The following is a 23568-nucleotide window of genomic DNA, read 5'->3' as shown; positions in this document are numbered from 1 at the left end:
TTAATGCCTCAGACTTCGTGTGACACCGGGATGAAAATTTAGGGGGTATGAGAGCTGTTGAGTGAGGGTGGGGGGAGCAAGGAGTTCAGTGTGCCCCATGTTACCCTCCGTCACCCCCATCCCCTCTCATTCACCCATCTCCTCATTCTTCAATCCCTATCTCCCCCTCCTTCACCCCATCTTTCTCTCTTTCACCCCAGTCCCCCTTCACCCCCCTTGACCACCCCATGTGCCCCTTTCACCCCCAATGCTCCCTCTCCTTCACTCCCCATCTGCCCCTCCTTTATCCCTCTCCCCCTTCACCCCCCATCTCCCCCTCCTTCATTACCATCCCCCTTCACCCCACCTCCCCCTCCTTCACCTATCCCTCTTTCTCCATCACTCTATTTCTCCTCCTTCACCCCATCTCTCCCTCCTTCATCCCATTTCTCTCTCCTTTGCCTCCATCCCCCCTCCTTTACCTCCATCCCCCCTCCTTTACCTCCATCCCCCCTCCTTTACCTCCATCCCCCCTCCTTTACCTCCATCCCCCCTCCTTTACCTCCATCCCCCCTCCTTTACCTCCATCCCCCCTCCTTTACCTCCATCCCCCCTCCTTTACCTCCATCCCCCCTCCTTTACCTCCATCCCCCCTCCTTTACCTCCATCCCCCCTCCTTTACCTCCATCCCCCCTCCTTTACCTCCATCCCCCCTCCTTTACCTCCATCCCCCCTCCTTTACCTCCATCCCCCCTCCTTTACCTCCATCCCCCCTCCTTTACCTCCATCCCCCCTCCTTTACCTCCATCCCCCCTCCTTTACCTCCATCCCCCCTCCTTTACCTCCATCCCCCCTCCTTTACCTCCATCCCCCCTCCTTTACCTCCATCCCCCCTCCTTTACCTCCATCCCCCCTCCTTTACCTCCATCCCCCCTCCTTTACCTCCATCCCCCCTCCTTTACCTCCATCCCCCCTCCTTTACCTCCATCCCCCCTCCTTTACCTCCAACCCCCCTCCTTTACCTCCATCCCCCCTCCTTTACCTCCATCCCCCCTCCTTTACCTCCATCCCCCCTCCTTTACCTCCATCCCCCCTCCTTTACCTCCATCCCCCCTCCTTTACCTCCATCCCCCCTCCTTTACCTCCATCCCCCCTCCTTTACCTCCATCCCCCCTCCTTTACCTCCATCCCCCCTCCTTTACCTCCATCCCCCCTCCTTTACCTCCATCCCCCCTCCTTTACCTCCATCCCCCCTCCTTTACCTCCATCCCCCCTCCTTTACCTCCATCCCCCCTCCTTTACCTCCATCCCCCCTCCTTTACCTCCATCCCCCCTCCTTTACCTCCATCCCCCCTCCTTTACCTCCATCCCCCCTCCTTTACCTCCATCCCCCCTCCTTTACCTCCATCCCCCCTCCTTTACCTCCATCCCCCCTCCTTTACCTCCATCCCCCCTCCTTTACCTCCATCCCCCCTCCTTTACCTCCATCCCCCCTCCTTTACCTCCATCCCCCCTCCTTTACCTCCATCCCCCCTCCTTTACCTCCATCCCCCCTCCTTTACCTCCATCCCCCCTCCTTTACCTCCATCCCCCCTCCTTTACCTCCATCCCCCCTCCTTTACCTCCATCCCCCCTCCTTTACCTCCATCCCCCCTCCTTTACCTCCATCCCCCCTCCTTTACCTCCATCCCCCCTCCTTTACCTCCATCCCCCCTCCTTTACCTCCATCCCCCCTCCTTTACCTCCATCCCCCCTCCTTTACCTCCATCCCCCCTCCTTTACCTCCATCCCCCCTCCTTTACCTCCATCCCCCCTCCTTTAGCTCCATCCCCCCTCCTTTAGCTCCATCCCCCCTCCTTTAGCTCCATCCCCCCTCCTTTAGCTCCATCCCCCCTCCTTTAGCTCCATCCCCCCTCCTTTAGCTCCATCCCCCCTCCTTTAGCTCCATCCCCCCTCCTTTAGCTCCATCCCCCCTCCTTTAGCTCCATCCCCCCTCCTTTAGCTCCATCCCCCCTCCTTTAGCTCCATCCCCCCTCCTTTAGCTCCATCCCCCCTCCTTTAGCTCCATCCCCCCTCCTTTAGCTCCATCCCCCCTCCTTTAGCTCCATCCCCCCTCCTTTAGCTCCATCCCCCCTCCTTTAGCTCCATCCCCCCTCCTTTAGCTCCATCCCCCCTCCTTTAGCTCCATCCCCCCTCCTTTAGCTCCATCCCCCCTCCTTTAGCTCCATCCCCCCTCCTTTAGCTCCATCCCCCCTCCTTTAGCTCCATCCCCCCTCCTTTAGCTCCATCCCCCCTCCTTTAGCTCCATCCCCCCTCCTTTAGCTCCATCCCCCCTCCTTTAGCTCCATCCCCCCTCCTTTAGCTCCATCCCCCCTCCTTTAGCTCCATCCCCCCTCCTTTAGCTCCATCCCCCCTCCTTTAGCTCCATCCCCCCTCCTTTAGCTCCATCCCCCCTCCTTTAGCTCCATCCCCCCTCCTTTAGCTCCATCCCCCCTCCTTTAGCTCCATCCCCCCTCCTTTAGCTCCATCCCCCCTCCTTTACCTCCATCCCCCCTCCTTTACTCCATCCCCCCTCCTTTACCTCCATCCCCCCTCCTTTACCTCCATCCCCCCTCCTTTAGCTCCATCCCCCCTCCTTTACCTCCATCCCCCCTCCTTTACCTCCATCCCCCCTCCTTTACCTCCATCCCCCCTCCTTTACCTCCATCCCCCCTCCTTTACCTCCATCCCCCCTCCTTTACCTCCATCCCCCCTCCTTTACCTCCATCCCCCCTCCTTTACCTCCATCCCCCCTCCTTTACCTCCATCCCCCCTCCTTTACCTCCATCCCCCCTCCTTTACCTCCATCCCCCCTCCTTTACCTCCATCCCCCCTCCTTTACCTCCATCCCCCCTCCTTTACCTCCATCCCCCCTCCTTTACCTCCATCCCCCCTCCTTTACCTCCATCCCCCCTCCTTTACCTCCATCCCCCCTCCTTTACCTCCATCCCCCCTCCTTTACCTCCATCCCCCCTCCTTTACCTCCATCCCCCCTCCTTTACCTCCATCCCCCCTCCTTTACCTCCATCCCCCCTCCTTTACCTCCATCCCCCCTCCTTTACCTCCATCCCCCTCCTTTACCTCCATCCCCCCTCCTTTACCTCCATCCCCCCTCCTTTACCTCCATCCCCCTCCTTTACCTCCATCCCCCCTCCTTTACCTCCATCCCCCCTCCTTTACCTCCATCCCCCCTCCTTTACCTCCATCCCCCCTCCTTTACCTCCATCCCCCCTCCTTTACCTCCATCCCCCCTCCTTTACCTCCATCCCCCCTCCTTTACCTCCATCCCCCCTCCTTTACCTCCATCCCCCCTCCTTTACCTCCATCCCCCCTCCTTTACCTCCATCCCCCCTCCTTTACCTCCATCCCCCCTCCTTTACCTCCATCCCCCCTCCTTTACCTCCATCCCCCCTCCTTTACCTCCATCCCCCCTCCTTTACCTCCATCCCCCCTCCTTTACCTCCATCCCCCCTCCTTTACCTCCATCCCCCCTCCTTTACCTCCATCCCCCCTCCTTTACCTCCATCCCCCCTCCTTTACCTCCATCCCCCCTCCTTTACCTCCATCCCCCCTCCTTTACCTCCATCCCCCCTCCTTTACCTCCATCCCCCCTCCTTTACCTCCATCCCCCCTCCTTTACCTCCATCCCCCCTCCTTTACCTCCATCCCCCCTCCTTTACCTCCATCCCCCCTCCTTTACCTCCATCCCCCCTCCTTTACCTCCATCCCCCCTCCTTTACCTCCATCCCCCCTCCTTTACCTCCATCCCCCCTCCTTTACCTCCATCCCCCCTCCTTTACCTCCATCCCCCCTCCTTTACCTCCATCCCCCCTCCTTTACCTCCATCCCCCCTCCTTTACCTCCATCCCCCCTCCTTTACCTCCATCCCCCCTCCTTTACCTCCATCCCCCCTCCTTTACCTCCATCCCCCCTCCTTTACCTCCATCCCCCCTCCTTTACCTCCATCCCCCCTCCTTTACCTCCATCCCCCCTCCTTTACCTCCATCCCCCCTCCTTTACCTCCATCCCCCCTCCTTTACCTCCATCCCCCCTCCTTTACCTCCATCCCCCCTCCTTTACCTCCATCCCCCCTCCTTTACCTCCATCCCCCCTCCTTTACCTCCATCCCCCCTCCTTTACCTCCATCTCCCCTTCTTCACCTCCATCCCCCCTCCTTTACCTCCATCCCCCCTCCTTTACCTCCATCCCCCCTCCTTTACCTCCATCCCCCCTCCTTTACCTCCATCCCCCCTCCTTTACCTCCATCCCCCCTCCTTTACCTCCATCCCCCCTCCTTTACCTCCATCCCCCCTCCTTTACCTCCATCCCCCCTCCTTTACCTCCATCCCCCCTCCTTTACCTCCATCCCCCCTCCTTTACCTCCATCCCCCCTCCTTTACCTCCATCTCCCCTTCTTCACCTCCATCTCCCCTCCTTCACCCTTTTTCCCTCTCCTTCACTCCATTTCCCCTCCCTCAGCACCCCATTTCCCCCTTCACTCCCATCTCCCTCTCCTTCACCCCCATTTTCCCCTCCTTCACCCCCATCTCCTCCTCCTTTGCCCCATCTCCCCTTCCTACACTTGATTCTCTCTCTCCTTCACCCCATCTGCCCCTCCTATACTCCCATCTCCTCCTCCTTCACTGCCATCTGTCCCTCCTTTACCCCACCTCCCCTTCCTATACTTGAATCTCTCCCTCCTTTACCCCATCTCCCCTTCCTTTACCCCATCTCCCCTCCTTCACCCCCACCTCTCCCCCTTCACCCCATCTCCCTCTCCTTTGCCCCCATTGCCCCCTTCTTCACCCCCATCTCCCCCTCTTTTGCCCCATCTCCCCTTCCTACACTTGATTCTCTCTCTCCTTCACCCCATCTGCCCCTCCTATACCCCCATCTCCTCCTCCTTCACTGCCATCTGTCCCTCCTTTACCCCACCTCCCCTTCCTATACTTGAATCTCTCCCTCCTTTACCCCATCTCCCCCTCCTTTACCCCATCTCCCCTCCTTCACCCCCACCTCTCCCCCTTCACCCCATCACCCTCTCCTTTGCCCCCATCTCCCCCTCCTTCGCCCCCATCTCCCCCTCCTTCGCCCCCATCTCCCCCTCCTTCGCCCCCATCTCCCCCTCCTTCGCCCCCATCTCCCCCTCCTTCGCCCCCATCTCCCCCTCCTTCGCCCCCATCTCCCCCTCCTTCGCCCCCATCTCCCCCTCCTTCGCCCCCATCTCCCCCTCCTTCGCCCCCATCTCCCCCTCCTTCGCCCCCATCTCCCCCTCCTTCGCCCCCATCTCCCCCTCCTTCGCCCCCATCTCCCCCTCCTTCGCCCCCATCTCCCCCTCCTTCGCCCCCATCTCCCCCTCCTTCGCCCCCATCTCCCCCTCCTTCGCCCCCATCTCCCCCTCCTTCGCCCCATCTCCCCCTCCTTCGCCCCCATCTCCCCCTCCTTCGCCCCCATCTCCCCCTCCTTCGCCCCCATCTCCCCCTCCTTCGCCCCCATCTCCCCCTCCTTCGCCCCCATCTCCCCCTCCTTCGCCCCCATCTCCCCCTCCTTCGCCCCCATCTCCCCCTCCTTCGCCCCCATCTCCCCCTCCTTCGCCCCCATCTCCCCCTCCTTCGCCCCCATCTCCCCCTCCTTCGCCCCCATCTCCCCCTCCTTCGCCCCCATCTCCCCCTCCTTCGCCCCCATCTCCCCCTCCTTCGCCCCCATCTCCCCCTCCTTCGCCCCCATCTCCCCCTCCTTCGCCCCCATCTCCCCCTCCTTCGCCCCCATCTCCCCCTCCTTCGCCCCCATCTCCCCCTCCTTCGCCCCCATCTCCCCCTCCTTCGCCCCCATCTCCCCCTCCTTCGCCCCCATCTCCCCCTCCTTCGCCCCATCTCCCCCTCCTTCGCCCCCATCTCCCCCACCATCGCCCCCATCTCCCCCTCCTTCGCCCCCATCTCCCCCTCCTTCGCCCCCATCTCCCCTCCTTCGCCCCCATCTCCCCCTCCTTCGCCCCCATCTCCCCCTCCTTCGCCCCCATCTCCCCCTCCTTCGCCCCCATCTCCCCCTCCTTCGCCCCCATCTCCCCCTCCTTCGCCCCCATCTCCCCCTCCTTCGCCCCCATCTCCCCCTCCTTCGCCCCCATCTCCCCCTCCTTCGCCCCCATCTCCCCCCTCCTTCGCCCCCATCTCCCCCTCCTTCGCCCCCATCTCCCCCTCCTTCGCCCCCATCTCCCCCTCCTTCGCCCCCATCTCCCCCTCCTTCGCCCCCATCTCCCCCTCCTTCGCCCCCATCTCCCCCTCCTTCGCCCCCATCTCCCCCTCCTTCGCCCCCATCTCCCCCCTCCTTCGCCCCCATCTCCCCCTCCTTCGCCCCCATCTCCCCCTCCTTCGCCCCCATCTCCCCCTCCTTCGCCCCCATCTCCCCCTCCTTCGCCCCCATCTCCCCCTCCTTCGCCCCCATCTCCCCCTCCTTCGCCCCCATCTCCCCCCTCCTTCGCCCCCATCTCCCCCTCCTTCGCCCCATCTCCTCCCCTCCTTCGCCCCCATCTCCCCCTCCTTCGCCCCCATCTCCCCTCCTTCGCCCCCATCTCCCCCTCCTTCGCCCCCATCTCCCCCTCCTTCGCCCCAACTCCCTCCCCCCCATCTCCCCCTCCTCTACGCCCCCATCTCCCCCTCCTTCGCCCCATCCTCCCCCTCCTTCGCCCCCATCTCCCCCCTCCTTCGCCCCCATCTCCCCTCCATTCGCCCCCATCTCCCCCTCCTTCGCCCCCATCTCTCCCCTCCTTCGCCCCCATCTCCCCCTCCTTCGCCCCCATCTCCCCCTCCTTCGCCCCCATCTCCCCCTCCTTCGCCCCCATCTCCCCCTCCTTCGCCCCCATCTCCCCCTCCTTCGCCCCCATCTCCCCCTCCTTCGCCCCATCTCCCCCTCCTTCGCCCCCATCTCCCCTCCTTCGCCCCCATCTCCCCCTCCTTCGCCCCCATCTCCCCCTCCTTCGCCCCCATCTCCCCCTCCTTCGCCCCATCTCCCCCTCCTTCGCCCCCATCTCCCCCTCCTTCGCCCCCATCTCCCCCTCCTTCGCCCCCATCTCCCCCTCCTTCGCCCCCATCTCCCCCTCCTTCGCCCCCATCTCCCCTCCTTCGCCCCCATCTCCCCCTCCTTCGCCCCCATCTCCCCCTCCTTCGCCCCCATCTCCCCCTCCTTCGCCCCCATCTCCCCCTCCTTCGCCCCCATCTCCCCTCCTTCGCCCCCATCTCCCCCTCCTTCGCCCCCATCTCCCCTCCTTCGCCCCCATCTCCCCCTCCTTCGCCCCCATCTCCCCCTCCTTCGCCCCCATCTCCCCCTCCTTCGCCCCCATCTCCCCCTCCTTCGCCCCCATCTCCCCCTCCTTCGCCCCCATCTCCCCCTCCTTCGCCCCCATCTCCCCCTCCTTCGCCCCATCTCTCCCCATCTCCCTCCTTCGCCCCCATCTCCCCCTCCTTCGCCCCCATCTCCCCCTCCTTCGCCCCCATCTCCCCCTCCTTCGCCCCATCTCTCTCCCCCTCCTTCGCCCCCCATCTCCCCCTCCTTCGCCCCCATCCCCCCTCCTTCGCCCCCATCTCCCCCTCCTTCGCCCCCATCTCCCCCTCCTTCGCCCCCATCTCCCCCTCCTTCGCCCCCATCTCCCCCTCCTTCGCCCCCATCTCCCCCTCCTTCGCCCCCATCTCCCCCTCCTTCGCCCCCATCTCCCCCTCCTTCGCCCCCATCTCCCCCTCCTTCGCCCCCATCTCCCCCTCCTTCGCCCCCATCTCCCCCTCCTTCGCCCCCATCTCCCCCTCCTTCGCCCCCATCTCCCCCTCCTTCGCCCCCATCTCCCCCTCCTTCGCCCCCATCTCCCCCTCCTTCGCCCCCATCTCCCCCTCCTTCGCCCCCATCTCCCCCTCCTTCGCCCCCATCTCCCCCTCCTTCGCCCCCATCTCCCCCTCCTTCGCCCCCATCTCCCCCTCCTTCGCCCCCATCTCCCCCTCCTTCGCCCCGCATCTCCAGCTACTCGCTTTCTCTCCCTTACTCCCCCCCCTTTAGTCGCCCCATCTCCCCCCGCCTTCCACCCATCGCCCCCTCCTTCGCCACCATCCTCCCCCTCCTTCGCCCCCATCTCCCCCTCCTTCGCCCCATCTCCCCCTCCTTCGCCCCATCTCCCCCTCCTTCCGCCCCATCCTCCCCCCCTCCTTCGCCCCCATCTCCCCCTCCTTCGCACCCATCCTCCCCCCTCCTTCGCCCCCATCTCCCCCTCCTTCGCCCCCATCTCCCCCTCCTTCGCCCCCATCTCCCCCTCCTTCGCCCCCATCTCCCCCTCCTTCGCCCCCATCTCCCCCTCCTTCGCCCCCATCTCCCCCTCCTTCGCCCCCATCTCCCCCTCCTTCGCCCCCATCTCCCCCTCCTTCGCCCCCATCTCCCCCTCCTTCGCCCCCATCTCCCCCTCCTTCGCCCCCATCTCCCCCTCCTTCGCCCCCATCTCCCCCCTCCTTCGCCCCCATCTCCCCCTCCTTCGCCCCCATCTCCCCCTCCTTCGCCCCCATCTCCCCCTCCTTCGCCCCCATCTCCCCCTCCTTCGCCCCCATCTCCCCCTCCTTCGCCCCCATCTCCCCCTCCTTCGCCCCCATCTCCCCCTCCTTCGCCCCCATCTCCCCCTCCTTCGCCCCCATCTCCCCCTCCTTCGCCCCCATCTCCCCCTCCTTCGCCCCCATCTCCCCCTCCTTCGCCCCCATCTCCCCCTCCTTCGCCCCCATCTCCCCCTCCTTCGCCCCCATCTCCCCCTCCTTCGCCCCCATCTCCCCCTCCTTCGCCCCCATCTCCCCCTCCTTCGCCCCCATCTCCCCCTCCTTCGCCCCCATCTCCCCCTCCTTCGCCCCCATCTCCCCCTCCTTCGCCCCCATCTCCCCCTCCTTCGCCCCCATCTCCCCCTCCTTCGCCCCCATCTCCCCCTCCTTCGCCCCCATCTCCCCCTCCTTCGCCCCCATCTCCCCCTCCTTCGCCCCCATCTCCCCTCCTTCGCCCCCATCTCCCCCTCCTTCGCCCCCATCTCCCCCTCCTTCGCCCCCATCTCCCCCTCCTTCGCCCCCATCTCCCCCTCCTTCGCCCCCATCTCCCCCTCCTTCGCCCCCATCTCCCCCTCCTTCGCCCCCATCTCCCCCTCCTTCGCCCCCATCTCCCCCTCCTTCGCCCCCATCTCCCCCTCCTTCGCCCCCATCTCCCCCTCCTTCGCCCCCATCTCCCCCTCCTTCGCCCCCCATCTCCCCCTCCTTCGCCCCCATCTCCCCCTCCTTCGCCCCCATCTCCCCCTCCTTCGCCCCCATCTCCCCCTCCTTCGCCCCCATCTCCCCCTCCTTCGCCCCCATCTCCCCCTCCTTCGCCCCCATCTCCCCCTCCTTCGCCCCCATCTCCCCCTCCTTCGCCCCCATCTCCCCCTCCTTCGCCCCCATCTCCCCCTCCTTCGCCCCCATCTCCCCCTCCTTCGCCCCCATCTCCCCCCTCCTTCGCCCCCATCTCCCCCTCCTTCGCCCCCATCTCCCCCTCCTTCGCCCCCATCTCCCCCTCCTTCGCCCCCATCTCCCCTCCTTCGCCCCCATCTCCCCCTCCTTCGCCCCCATCTCCCCCTCCTTCGCCCCCATCTCCCCCTCCTTCGCCCCCATCTCCCCCTCCTTCGCCCCCATCTCCCCCTCCTTCGCCCCCATCTCCCCCTCCTTCGCCCCCATCTCCCCCTCCTTCGCCCCCATCTCCCCCTCCTTCGCCCCCATCTCCCCCTCCTTCGCCCCCATCTCCCCCTCCTTCGCCCCCATCTCCCCCTCCTTCGCCCCCATCTCCCCCTCCTTCGCCCCCATCTCCCCCTCCTTCGCCCCCATCTCCCCCTCCTTCGCCCCCATCTCCCCCTCCTTCGCCCCCATCTCCCCCTCCTTCGCCCCCATCTCCCCCTCCTTCGCCCCCATCTCCCCCTCCTTCGCCCCCCCCCCATCTCGCCCTCTCCCCCTCCTTCGCCCCCATCTCCCCCTCCTTCGCCCCCATCTCCCCCTCCTTCGCCCCCATCTCCCCCTCCTTCGCCCCCATCTCCCCCTCCTTCGCCCCCATCTCCCCCTCCTTCGCCCCCATCTCCCCCTCCTTCGCCCCCATCTCCCCCTCCTTCGCCCCCATCTCCCCCTCCTTCGCCCCCATCTCCCCCTCCTTCGCCCCCATCTCCCCCTCCTTCGCCCCCATCTCCCCCTCCTTCGCCCCCATCTCCCCCTCCTTCGCCCCCATCTCCCCCTCCTTCGCCCCCATCTCCCCCTCCTTCGCCCCCATCTCCCCCTCCTTCGCCCCCATCTCCCCCTCCTTCGCCCCCATCTCCCCCTCCTTCGCCCCCATCTCCCCCTCCTTCGCCCCCATCTCCCCCTCCTTCGCCCCCATCTCCCCCTCCTTCGCCCCATCTCCCCTCCTTCGCCCCCATCTCCCCCTCCTTCGCCCCCATCTCCCCCTCCTTCGCCCCCATCTCCCCCTCCTTCGCCCCCATCTCCCCCTCCTTCGCCCCCATCTCCCCCTCCTTCGCCCCCATCTCCCCCTCCTTCGCCCCCATCTCCTGCTTTGAATGGAGTGATCTATCCATGCTATAAAATTCTGCAACTTAATTTGGCAAAATAAAGCTATTTATAATGAGACAGTCTTACCGTGATATTTTTGATGATTTGTAAATTTAAGTTGAATCATAACAGTTTTCGCTGCATCCTCATCAAAGACCAGGCCCAGAATGACTAAACTCACCTCCCAAACAGCCGCTAATGAGGAGAGACCTGAAGCCATCAGTCTGCCCTGGATTTGAACTCGGGTCACCAGGTCACGCCTGAATGAAATGCACTGTCTAATCTCCCAAGAGCAATCCTGTTTATAAAATGCTACAGATCTGCATTCCTTATTGGAATAATCCTGGATTTCCCTCCCCTTTTCTAGATATACATTCCCAACATTGTTCCTTAAAATAGTGATAGTTGCATTGGATGTGGATTCAAACGATGGTCTGAACAATAAAATGGCACAAAAAACGCCATATCCAACGTAATAAAGAACCCCAATTGAACAAACAAATCTTAGCAACAAATTCCAAGATGAAGGCAATTCTAGAATTATGATAAAGATTTACAGTCTAACCTGGAACTTTTGGGGAAGTAATAAAACCCTACTTGTTGACACAATGGATAAATCCATGCCCTGGAGCCTCAATGATTTGTGCAGAATACACTGAGCTACCTGGGTACTGGTAGGGGCAGCCTCAGGTGCTCTCTAGGTCTTCGGCTAGGGAGGATTGAAATAAAAACACAGGCGGGCTTCCCATTTGCAATCCAGTGAGCACAATTGGAAAGTGTAAATGTTTGGTCATCAGGAAATGGTGGGAGCTGGTCCTGCAATGAAGCCAGTATACTGACTGTCTGACCCCAGACATGGGGAACAGCCACTTTGGGAGAGGTACTGTAGCGAGGACAATGCCTAAAAGGCCATCAGCACCTCCTGTGGGAGGACGGAGGTAGTGCGGGAAGAGTGCGGGTTTTCAGCTTTTGAGGTATTTGACCTGGTGGGCGATTCAGCCATTGCTGGATGGCCAAGTTTCAAAGTTGACCTACTTCAGCATGTTCTGGAGGAGCCATTAAACTGAAGCTCCATCTGCTCTCTCAGCTGGACATAAAAGACTCCATAGCATCATTTCAAAGAAGAGCAGTGGAGATCTCCTCGGTGTCCTAGCCAATATTAATCCCTCAACCAACCTCAGTAAAACAGATTATCTGGTCATCCATCACATTGCTACTTGTGGAATCTTACTGTGTGCAAATTGGTTGTTATGTTTCCTGCATTACAACAGTTATGACATTGCAAAAGTACTCACTGGCTGCAAAGCGCTTTGGGATGTGCTGAGAAGTTATTCCTGCTCATTGGGGGTAATGAGTTTTTGAAAAGGCTCTTTTCTGAGCTAGGAGGCAGTAAACAGTCCATTAGTGATGTCCATGGCTGAACATTTAGCACTGTGTTCTGCTCAAAGCACTTTCTTTTTCATGTGACAACAAAAGACCTTGTTACCACTGGAAACAACTTTCATAGGCAGAGGCAGTTGGCTACATACTAGGTTGACTTGCTGTACGTACAAGCAAAGCAGAAGAGTGAGGAATAGAGACGTAAAGGCTGCCTTCAAAAAGCCGCTGCTGGAAGTGCTGTTTTCTCTTGTGTAGAAAATGACTGCTACCAGTGTTTTTATTTAATTAAAATCTTATTGTTTGATGTTCCAGCCAATCACAAAATTGTCTTTTAGTCTAGCAGCCTGAATGACTTTATTCAACTCAACACCTCAGCCACAGGCATGGCAATGGAGTCTTAGCTTCCTTGGAAGGAGACAATGTCTGCTGGATCTGCAAAAGACACGTGACAACAATCACAGTGATGTAACAGCAACCATATAAAACAAATTAACTTGACTATCCCAGGACACTCACTTGACACGTCTCGTGGATTTCTGAGAGCCAGGAAATGTCTGGCTCAAAAGGTTGAAGCTTCATTTGAACACTAAAATAAGGCTTGAACATCCTGCTCACCATTTGCCAATGTTCATCATAAATAATGGGCAGCAGGCATTAAACAGTGTGTTTTTAAAAAGCATGGTGTGCAAACTGACTCAGTTACAAGATGGGCTGCTTTTCTGCACTTCTTGTTTTTTCTCACACTCCGCTAATCCTGAGCCTCGATGTAAATTAAATTTTGCACACTACAATATTTCTAGCACTAGTGGGTTTCGCAATGGGAATTCCCCCAATGGGGGAAAATCCAAATTTATGACATCAACGACATTACTCTTGTCTACTCTTTCCAATTACTTTTCAAAGAATTCTTTAAAAATTATTTCACGGAATTGCATTTACTGCCCATCCCTAATTCCCTTGAGAAGGTGGTAGTGAGCTGCCTTCTTGAATCGCTGCAGTCCATGAGGTGTAAGTACACCCACAGCGCTGTTAGGGAGGGAGTTCCAGGAATTTGACCCAGTGACAGTGAAGGAACGGCGATATATTTCCAAGTCAAGATGTTGAGGGGCTTGGAGGGGAACTTCCAGGTGGTGGTGCTCTCATACATCTAGATGGTAGAGGTCATGAGTTTGGAAGGTGCTGTCAAAGGAGCCTTGGTGAGTTGCTGCAGTGCATCATGTAGATGGTACACACTGCTGCCAAAGTTAATCGAACGTGGTGGGAGTGAATGTTTAAGGTGGTGGATGAGTTGCCAATCAAGTGGGTTGCTTTGTCCCGGATGGTGTCAAGCTTCTTGAGTGTTGTAGGAGCTGCACACGTCCAGGCAAGTGGAGAGTATTCCATCATACTCCTGAGCTGTGCCTTGTAGATGATGGACAGGCTTTGGGAAGTCAGGAGGTGAGTTACTCACCACAGAATTCCCAGTCTCTGACCTGCTCTTGTAGCCACAGTATTTATACAGCTAGTCCAGTTCAGTTTCTGGTCAATGGTAACCCCCAGGATGTTGATAGTAGGGGAATCAGCAATGGTAATGTCATTGAATGTCAAGGGGCGATGGCTGGATTCTCTCTTGTTGGAGATGGTCACTGCTTGGCACTTTTGTGGCATGAATTTTACTTGCCACTTGTCAGTCCAAGCCTGGATATTGCCCAAGTCTTGCTGCAAATGAACGCAGACTTCAGTATCTGAGGAGTTGCAAATAGTGCTGAACGTTGTGCAATCATCAGTGAACCTCCCCACTTCTGACCTTATGATGGAAGGAAGGTCATTGATGAAACAGCTGAAGATGGTTGGGCCTAGGACACTACCCTGAGGGACTCCTGCAGTGATGTCATGAGGCCTCTATCAAGTTAGTTAAGCACAACCTAGCCTTTTTGAATCTTTCGTTGATTATATTTTCTCTCTCTAGATGCTCTTCTATCACTTATTTTGCACATAGATTTCAGTATATTTCCTATCATTGATGATAAGCTATAGACTATGATCTCCTGGTTTAGTTCCATCTCCTTTTGTTTATAGAGAAACAACATTAGATGATCTCCAATCGTCTGGCAAACCCTTTCTTCTATGGAGTCTTTGTATATATAAACTAGAGCCTCTGCCATCTCCTCCGTGGTTTCCTTGAGTACACATGGGTGTGGGCCAACAGGGATTTTCCTCTTTAGCTTTGATTCTTTTCCTATTATTCCTTGCCTATTATTTTCTCCCTTTCCATCTAGACTGCATTAATATTCTGTTAAGCTCATCCTCAATTGAAGTAACTATTTTGTCATCTTCTTTAGTATAAGCTAAGGTAAAATAGGTTTTCAATACTTCTGCCATTACATGAGTTTATCTTGCTCATCCATAGGTGATGCTAGCCTTACCATGATTTTTTTTTCTAATTTCTGTCAGCTTCCACCTTCTATACACTTCAGTTTATCTAAGACTCTGCTGCCCATATCCTAACTTGATCCAAGTCCTGTTCTTACATTGACTCATAGACATTTACACAGCAGAAGGAGGCCATTCGGCCCATCGTGTCCACAATGGTCAGCAAAGATCTGACTACACTAATCCCATTTTCTAGCGCTTGGCCCATAGCCCCGGAGTTTATGGCAATGCAAGTGAATATCTAAATACTTCTTAAATGTAACAAGAGTTTCTGACTCGACCACCCTTTCAAGAAGTGAGTTCCAGACTCCCAGCGCCCTCTGGGTGAAGAAATTTCTCCTCAACTCCCCTCTTAGCCTTATACCTCTTACCTTAAATCTATGCCCCCTGGTTATTGACCCCTCTAATAATGGCAGAAGTGCCATCCTCTCCACCTTATCTATGTCCCTTATAATCTTATACACCTCTATCGGGTTCCCTCTCAACCTTCAGTGCTCCAAGGAAAATGACCCCAGCCTATCCAATCTTTCCTCATAGCTCAGACCCTCCCGTCCAGGCAGCATCTGGTAAATCTCTTCTGTACCCTCTCCAGTGCAAGCACATCCTACCTATAATGTGGTGACCAGAACTGCACACAGTACTCTAGTTGTGGCCTAACCCGTGTTTTGTACAGCTAGAGCATAACCTCCCTGCTCTTGAATGCTATGCCTCAGCTAATAAAGGCAAGTAGCCTATATGCCTTCTTAACCACCTTATCTAACTGCCTTGCTACCTTCAGGGATCTGTGGATAAGCACACCAAGGTTCCTCTGATCTTCAGTACTTTCCAGGATCCTTTTCCGGGTTGAATTCCATTTGCCACTGCTCTGCCCAGCGGACCAGTCCGTTGATATCCTCCTGTAGCTTACGGCTATCCTCCTCATTATTTACCACCCTACCAATTTCATGTCATCCACTAACTTCTTGATCATACCCCCTACATTTAAGTCCAAATCACTTATGTACACCACAAATAGCAAGGGCCCCTGCATTGGCTCCATTTTAAAATTCACATCCTTGTTTTCAAATCCCTCATGGCCTCACCCTCCCTGTCACTGTAATCTCTTCCAGCCCCATAGCCCTCTGAGATTTCTGTGTTCCTCCAAGTCTAGCTTCTTTCCGCAGCCCCAATTTTAACTGCTCCATCATTAGCGGCCGTGCTGTCAGATGCCTAGGCCCTAATTTCAGGAATTCCTTCCCTAAACCTCTGGACCTCCTTTAAGTGGCTCCTCAAAACCTATCTCTTTTACCAAGCTTTTGGTTGCTTATCCCAATATCTCCTTTTGTGGTTTGGTATCAAATTTTGCTTGATAACTTTCCTGTAAAGCCCCTTCGGACTCTTTGCTATGTAAAGGTGCTATATTAATGCAAGCTGTTGTTGTAGAATGCTTTATTATTTCTTTTTACGTTACTCAATAATTTGGTTTTGTAATTTCTCTTTACCTTCCTCATGATTTTTTAACTGCTCTCCTGTTTTCTCTATTCTATTTTGTCCTCTTCTTCAATATCTAAATACTTCTTATATTCCATTTTCCTTAATTCCTTCTTCATCTATGCTGTCCCATAATTAGCTTGTTTTTGGCTTTGAGTGGATTGCATTTCTCTTAAACTCTATTTGTCATCCAAGACTTCCCACTGTTTTTCTGTCTCTTTGTTTTTCAAGATTTTCTCCCAGTTTACCTTCTTTAGTTCTACCCTCATTTCCTCATAATGTGCATTCTTCCAATCTATTAGTTGAGTCCTTGTCCTCCTTACGTCACACTTAAGTTCTAATCTTGAACCTTAATATGTTATGATCACTACTACTAAAATGCTCTCCTACTCTTCTCCTATCTGTTCTGATAATTTAACCATTAGAAAATCCAACAGCGATTTTTATTCTCATTAGACTTCTTATACAGTGTGAGCCGCTGTAAGAATTTATTTTCTCCTTTCGCTATTTCTTCCTGCCAGTTTATCTGGGGATAATTGAAATCTCACATGGTCATCATTCTATGCCTACTACCTACTTTGTAGATTTTCTGACACATTTCTTCCTCCAATTGGCTTCCACTATTTGCTGGACTATATTACAACCATATTAAATTGATGGACCCCTGCCCATTTCAATCCATCTGGATCCTGTGTCTATCTTTACTACTAGTTACGCCATTTTTTAATTGCCAGTATGTTATCTTTAACTAGTACAGCTACCCTACTTAAATGTGTTATATCCTGCAATTTTAGTTGCCAATCTTCTTCTCTAAGTAATCATGTTTGCTATGTCTGGATCATCTCAACAAAGTATTGCCTCCAATTCATACTCATACATCGCTGTATCAATAGTTTAAATTGTTATTATTATTCCTGTCAATAACCTTATCCAATCTCTGGACATTCAACTTATTCCTATTTTCTCTTTTAGTTTGTCCTTTACTCTCTTTTCCTGATTATTTTATTGATAGGTTTCTATCATTTCCAGGAGTCCCCTCCCTCTTTGTTACTAATTTAAATTTTTATTTTCAACCCTAGTAATCCTTTCCGATAGGATCCTGGTCCCATCCCTGTTCAGGTGGAGCCCATCCCAAAGGTAGAGCTCCTTCCTGTCCGAGTCCTGGTGCCAGAATCCCAGGAAGTGGAGGTCTTCTTTCCCACTACACTCCTTTAGTCACGTGTTGACTTACCTGTTATGTTTACTCTACTGCCAATTTGAACATGGCTCGGGTAGTAATCCTGAGATTATTAGCCGTGTATTTCTGGTTTTGAATTTAACTCCAGCAGAACCTCTTTGTTAATCTTATATGTCATTGGTTCCGACTGGGAGTCCCCCTCTCCTTCTAGGTTCTTTCCCAGCTGTTTTAGGGTGCCAATTACACTGATATCAGGTAGGCAACACACCCATTGGGCCTCTTGATCCTAACTGCAAAGAATACTATCTATCCCCCTCTTACAGAATCCCTGTAACTGTAACCTTTCTATTCTGCACCACCTCCTCCATCAGCTCCATGGTGCCTTGGCCAATATTCTGGATCTCTTTCAACTGTCTTTCTCCTTGTCTTCACGGGCATTGAGTACTTTCTACCTGCTGGACCTCCTTCACTACATATAAGTTAATATAGACAGGGGGAGCAACCATATGGAACAGAACAGTCTTGAAACGAAAAACATAATGAAGTAACCTTGAGTAAGATAAGAGGTGGGCTCTCCTGCCTAATGGCTTTGCATCAAGACTAGCCATGTGATACATTGCAGAGCTGGACAAATCTGATTTGAGTCCGTTTATGAGTACCCGGTGCTTGAGTAACATCATGAGCTGAACTCCATGGGATTTTCACGATCTCTGTTCTTAACTGAGAGAGGATGTCAGAAAGCCTAGAGTAAATGGCTGTACTTAACCAGTTCTTTCAGTTGCCTGCGGAAATTGCAGGTTCCTTTATTGAACCACTTGAGTTTAAACTCACCATCTGGGAAAGTGTAGCCTAAAGTGCCATTGTTTCCCTTTCCTCTTGTGTCACCAACCCACAGTTAACAGTTGTGCCTCTGAACAGCAACACCTGTGCTCTGGCAGCCAACAAACGCCTGTCTGGCTGGCTCAGCGAGACGGATCACGGGGGTTTAGCAGATGTCTATGGGGAAGGATGATTGCTGGCTTTCAAACGGTTAACCCAATTGTGTAAACACAAGGTTCATTGAGGAGAAGGCAGGATTCAGATGGATTTTACCATGCGACGCTACCAAACATCCTCGACACTGCAAAGAATAATATTTTTGCATGTCTCAAAACCAATAACTGCAGCAGGAAGAAGAAAAAGAGCTCGACCCACTGAGCATGTCAGTCAGTATCCAGGAGGGAGCGAACATGTTTATGTTTTGGGTGTGGACACTCTTACCAGTCCTGGAAAAATAAGAGGCAGAGGGTGAGAGTTTCAACACAAACTGAAGAATGGGGAACATATGCATAAAGCGCTCACAAGCCCAGAGGGGAAATGTGGACAAAAGAATGTAAAGAATTAACCATTTTCAGCTGCTTCATCAATGACCCTCCCCCCATCATAAAGTCAGAAGTGGTTATGTTCACTGATGATTGCACGACGTTCAGCACCATTTGCTAGTCCTTAGATACTGAAGCAGTCCATGTCCAAATGCAGCAAGATCTGGACAATATCCAGGACCGGGCTGGTAACATTCGTGCCTCACAAGTGCCAGGCAATGACCATCTCCAGCAAGAGAGAATCTAACCACCCCTTGACATTCAATGACATTAACATCACTGAATCCCCCACTATCAACATCCCGGGGGTTACTATTGACCAGGAACTGAACAGGACTAGCTTTAAAAAGGGTCATTTTTGGAAATTAGAAATCAGGGACATAATTTAAGAATAAGAGCTCTCCCTTTTAAGACAGAGATGAGGACTTTTTTTTCTCTCGGAGGATCATTACAGTGTGGAATTCTCTTCCCCAGAAGCTAGTGGAAGCAGGGTCTTTAAATTAATTCAAGGCCGAGTTCGATGGATTTTTGTTAAACAAGGAGGCAAGGGTTATTGGATGCAGACGGGAAAGTGGAGGTGAGATCACAATTAGATCAGCCATGGTCTTATTGAATGGCAGAGCAGGCTCGAGGGGCCAAATGGCCTATTCCTGCTCCTAAGTCCTACGTTCCTATGAGTAACTCACCTCCTGACTCCCCGAAGCCTGTCCACCATCGACAAGACACAAGTGTGATGGAATACACCCCACCTACTTGGATGAGTGCAGCTCCCACAACACTCAAGAAGCTCAACACCGTCCAGGACAAAGCAGCCTGCACAAATGGCACTTCATCCACCACCTTCAATGCTCACTCCTTCCACCGCTGATGCACAGTGGCAGCAGAGTGTACCATCTACAAGATACACCAGTGATAAAGATGAAGAGAGGTCACGGAGGGACAGGGGGAGAGAATGGAAACAGTGGAGGAGGGAGTTGGAGAGGGTGGAGTGGTGCAGAGGAAGGGGGATGAAGAGCATCAGAGGAGGGGCAGGGCAATGTTCCCTTAGGATGCATCTATGTGGAACGATAGAATTTTATAATAAACAGATCACACACTAAAGCAAACTCGAGCGGGGGAGGTACAAAGCTCAATACTAAACCCTCACTACAAAAGCTCGTGGCTGGAAAGAGAGCAGGAAAAATGCAGCTGTGATTGGAGGACCTTCGAGTGTGGGAGAGAGGGAATCTGATTGGATGAGAAGCAAGGGCGCGAATAAGCGTAGCTTTGATTGGACAGACAGCAAGGCTGAACTGGAGGGAGGAGCCACGTGTCCCGAAGTGAGAAGGCTGGAAAGCGCCACCCGACAAAGTCTCAGAAGTCCCATGATTGACTGAGCTTCAGGAGGTGAGAGTGCTCCAGATTCGCAGGTCAAAGGTTGTGGGACAGGAGGGAGAAACTTGGGAAAATAAAAAACAAAAACAGAATTACCTGGAAAAACTCAGCAGGTCTGGCAGCATCAGCGGAGAAGAAAAGAGTTGACGTTTCGAGTCCTTGTTTTGAGTGACTCACTCAAGTTCTGTCGAAGGGTCATGAGGACTCGAAACGTCAACTCTTTTCTTCTCCGCTGATGCTGCCAGACCTGCTGAGTTTTTCCAGGTAATTCTGTTTTTGTTTTGGATTTCCAGCATCCGCAGTTTTTATGTTTTTAACTTGGGAAAATACCCTGCTAGTCGGTCAGCCCACGAGGAGAGGGGAGGGCAGGCTTGAACCAAATGAAGGTCGCACGGAGCAGATTAAGACTGAGATTCGGGAGTGCTCGGATCAACCTAATCCTGTTTCTGTACCAATGACAAATTTGGTTGGATTTTCTTCCTCTCTATCCCGTGAGTATAATTGTATTCCCAGCTAACTGCAGTGACTGAAATCAGATAACCTGACCCAGACTGGCGACAGCACTGGGGCTTTGCTGGTCTGCTTTTGTCCTGTAACCTTCTTCACAGTTAAGCAGTTTTTAAGGAGTTCACCTTAACTTTTTTCTCTTCAAAACAATGGCTTTATCCAAAAAGTGTAACAACTTCAGTTCTGTTCAATGAACCCAAAAGAAACAATAAACCACAGATGTTGCATTCATGTTTTTTTCATATATTCTCGCTCTCTCAGGCATTGCATTGCAGAACCAAATGGGTGCCAGAAATCACTACTGATTTGTCTATTTGTTATTTCTTATGCCAGACATCCGAAGACAGTAAGCTTTATCAAGTTAAGAGTTGTTAAATTGAATGAGACATTTTCTCTTCAGATTGTACTTTTATTTTGCTTTGTTTTATGGGGCTGGGGTGTTGGTGGGGGAAAGGTAAATATTATTCCATTATTTAATAGCATTCTCCTCCCCCACTGCATATAGTCGAGAATCTTTAACAATTAATCTTCAAACATATGGCACACCAATTCCATCAGCAAGAAACAATGTTTTACTCAAATAGAGAAGATGAAATATGGATGACATAAAGAATACTAGCTGTTATGAACTCAATGAGAACAGTGCTTCTTGTACTCAGTCATTATTGGGAATTAAAGTAACATGGCTGCTTCCAGTCAGTGCCTCTTGGCACAGGTCACCTGACTCCAGCAAACCAGGTAGAATCTTTAGTGCTTGACTGCATTTCAATCATTCATCTGTGCTGGCTCTCTGCAAGCACAGCTCAGCTAGTCTCACTCTCCCACCTTTTCCCTGCCACCTTCCTATTTTTTTCCCTTCAGATAACAATCCAATGCCCTTTGGAAAATGACGATTGAATCTGCCTTGGCCACAGTCTTAGACAGTGAAGCCCAGATCCCAACCAGTTGCTGCAGAAAAAAGTCCCATGTTACCATTGGTTCCTTTGCCAATCACCTTGAATCAATGTCCTCTGGTTCTGGGCCCTTCTGCCAATGGGAGCAGTGTCTCTCTATCTACTCTGTCCAGACCCCTTGTCATTTTGAACACCTCTATTGAATCTCTATTTAATCTTCTCTTCACTAAGGAGAACAACCCCCAGCTTCTCCAACCTGTCCACATAACTGAAGTCTCTCATCCCAGGAACCATTCTCATAAATTGTTTCTGTGACCTCTCTAATGCCCACCAACAGCCTAATCTACAGTGGGCGATGCCTATTATTGATTTGTCAGGAGTTTTGCAGGTTGCAGCATTGTTTGAGAAAGCACTGCGTTGCCCTGCACGCTTAGTGTAGCCATTCTATGAAAGAATTTGCATTTATGTAGCACCTTTTATAACTTCAGGGTGTCCCAAAGACAATTAAGTACTTTTCTTTATTCATGGGATGGGGCATCGCTGGTTAGGCCATTATTTATTGCCCATCCCTAATTGCCCTTCAAGAGGTGGTGGTGAGCTACCTTTTTGACAACTGAGTGGCTTGTTTGGCCACTTCAGAGGACAGTTAAGAGTGAACCATATTGCTGTCGTTCTGGAGTCACATGTAGTCAGAATCGGTAATTTATTATTCATAGGTTTTTTTGTTCTATTGGCTGCACACATCCAAATATTACTTTGATTGGTGCACATAACAAAATTCATTCACGGATGGCAAAAATCAGTGGGAACCTTGTCAGGGAATGGGAAGGGATAACAGTCTGGCTGCAGCGTCTGTCAGCAGCACTGTTCAGAGGTTCAGTCAGAGGCAGGAACAAACCCACATTCTTCCTTTCAGTCAGCAGCAGGTACCTGTTGAGGTACCAGTGCCTCTGTGCCACCTCTTATTCACCATAGTACAGGTTCCCAAACTGTGGGTCACGACCCCCAATGGCGTAGCAGAGGTCACAAGTAGGATTGTGAGCTGCCCCTCCGAGAGGCAGTGGTGACTGTGGAGAGGAGGCGACCCAGTCTGGAGGTCCCAATTTGTGGGGAAGAAGAGCTACTGAGTGTGTATGTGTATGTGTATGAGTGAATGTGTGTGTGTGAGTGGCTGTGTCTGTCTGTGTGTGTTGTGTTTGTGTGTGTCTGTGTGTGTGGTTGTGTGAGTGAGTGTGTGTGTGGCTGTGTGCGTGTGTGTTTTGTGTGTGTATGTGCCTCTGTGTGTGTATGTGTGTATGAGTGTGTGTCTGTGCATGTGTGTGTGGGTGTGCATGTGTGTTTGTTTTGTGTGAGTGAGTGTGTGTTGTGTGAGTATGCGTGTATTTCTGAGTGTGTGTCTGTGTATGTTGTGTGTGTGTGCCTGTGTGTGTGTCTCTATGTTTATGTGTGTGATGTGTGAGTGAGTGTGTATGTATTTCTGAGTGTGTGTGTTGTGAGTGAGTATGTGTCTGTGTGTTGTGTGCGTGAGTGTGCCTGTGTGTGTGTTTGTGTGTCTGTATGTGTTTGTGTGTTTTAAGTTTGTGTGTTTCTGTCTCTGTGTGTATGTCTGTATGTTGTGTGTGTCTTGTGTGTGTTTGTGTCTGTTGTGAGTTTGTATGTGTGTTTCCGCGTGTGTCTGTGTGTGTGTGCTGTGTGAATGAGTATGTGTTTGTGTGTATTTATTGTGTGTGAATGAATGTGTGCCTGTTTGTGTCTGTGTGTGTGTGTGTTTGTGTATTTGTGTGTGTGTGTGTGTGTGTGTGTGTGTGTGTGTGTGTGTGTGTGTGTGTGTGAGTATGTGTCTGTGTGTATTTGTTGTGTGTGTGTTTTGTCTGTGAGTGAGTGTGTGCCTGTGTGTGTCTATGCGTACATCTCTGTGTATGCATGTGTGCCTGTGTGTGTTATGTGTGAGTGAGTGACTGTGTGCCGGTGTACGTCTGTGTGCATGAGTATATGTGTGTGTCTGTGTGAGCATCTGTGTGTGTGTGTGTGTCTGTGTGTGTGTGTGTGCTTCTGTGTGTTGTGTGAATGAGTATTTGTGTATTTCTGTGAGCGTGTCTGCCTGTGTGTGTGTTGTGTAAGTGAGTATGTGTCTGTGTGTATTTGTTGTGTGTGTGTTTTGTGTGTGAGTGTGTGCCTGTGTGTGTGTCTGTGTGCGAGAGTGTGTGTCGTGTGTGTGTCTATGGGTGCATCTCTGTGTGTGCATGTGTGTCTGTGTGTGTTGTGTGTGAGTGAGTGAATGTGTGCTTGTGTGCGTGAGTGTGTGTGTGTGTCTGTGTGTGTTTTATGTGTGTGTCTGTGTGAGTGTCTCTGTGTGTGTTGTGTGAGTGAGTGTGTATTTCTGAGAGTGTGTATATGTGCGTGTTGTG

At 53.4% G+C, this 23568-nt stretch overlaps 1 protein-coding gene across 1 annotated transcript in view; it reads right to left on the bottom strand.

Annotated features, from left to right (window-relative positions):
- Window positions 1-11791: 11791 nt before the first annotated feature.
- Window positions 11792-23568, bottom strand: part of LOC121283331 (protein spinster homolog 3-like) — a 142674-nt gene continuing 130897 nt past the window's right edge. Inside the window, exon 12 of the mRNA XM_041197795.1 lies at window positions 11792-12398. Within this exon, the coding sequence (XP_041053729.1) occupies window positions 12364-12398 (35 nt within the window). The 3' untranslated portion in view covers window positions 11792-12363. The remainder of the gene's footprint in view (window positions 12399-23568) is intronic.

This window comes from Carcharodon carcharias, chromosome 10 (genome assembly GCF_017639515.1).
Source record: "Carcharodon carcharias isolate sCarCar2 chromosome 10, sCarCar2.pri, whole genome shotgun sequence".
Classification (NCBI taxonomy): domain Eukaryota; kingdom Metazoa; phylum Chordata; class Chondrichthyes; order Lamniformes; family Lamnidae; genus Carcharodon; species Carcharodon carcharias.
The sequence above is the reverse complement of the archived record's forward strand: the minus strand, read 5'-3'. Positions and strand labels throughout refer to the sequence as shown.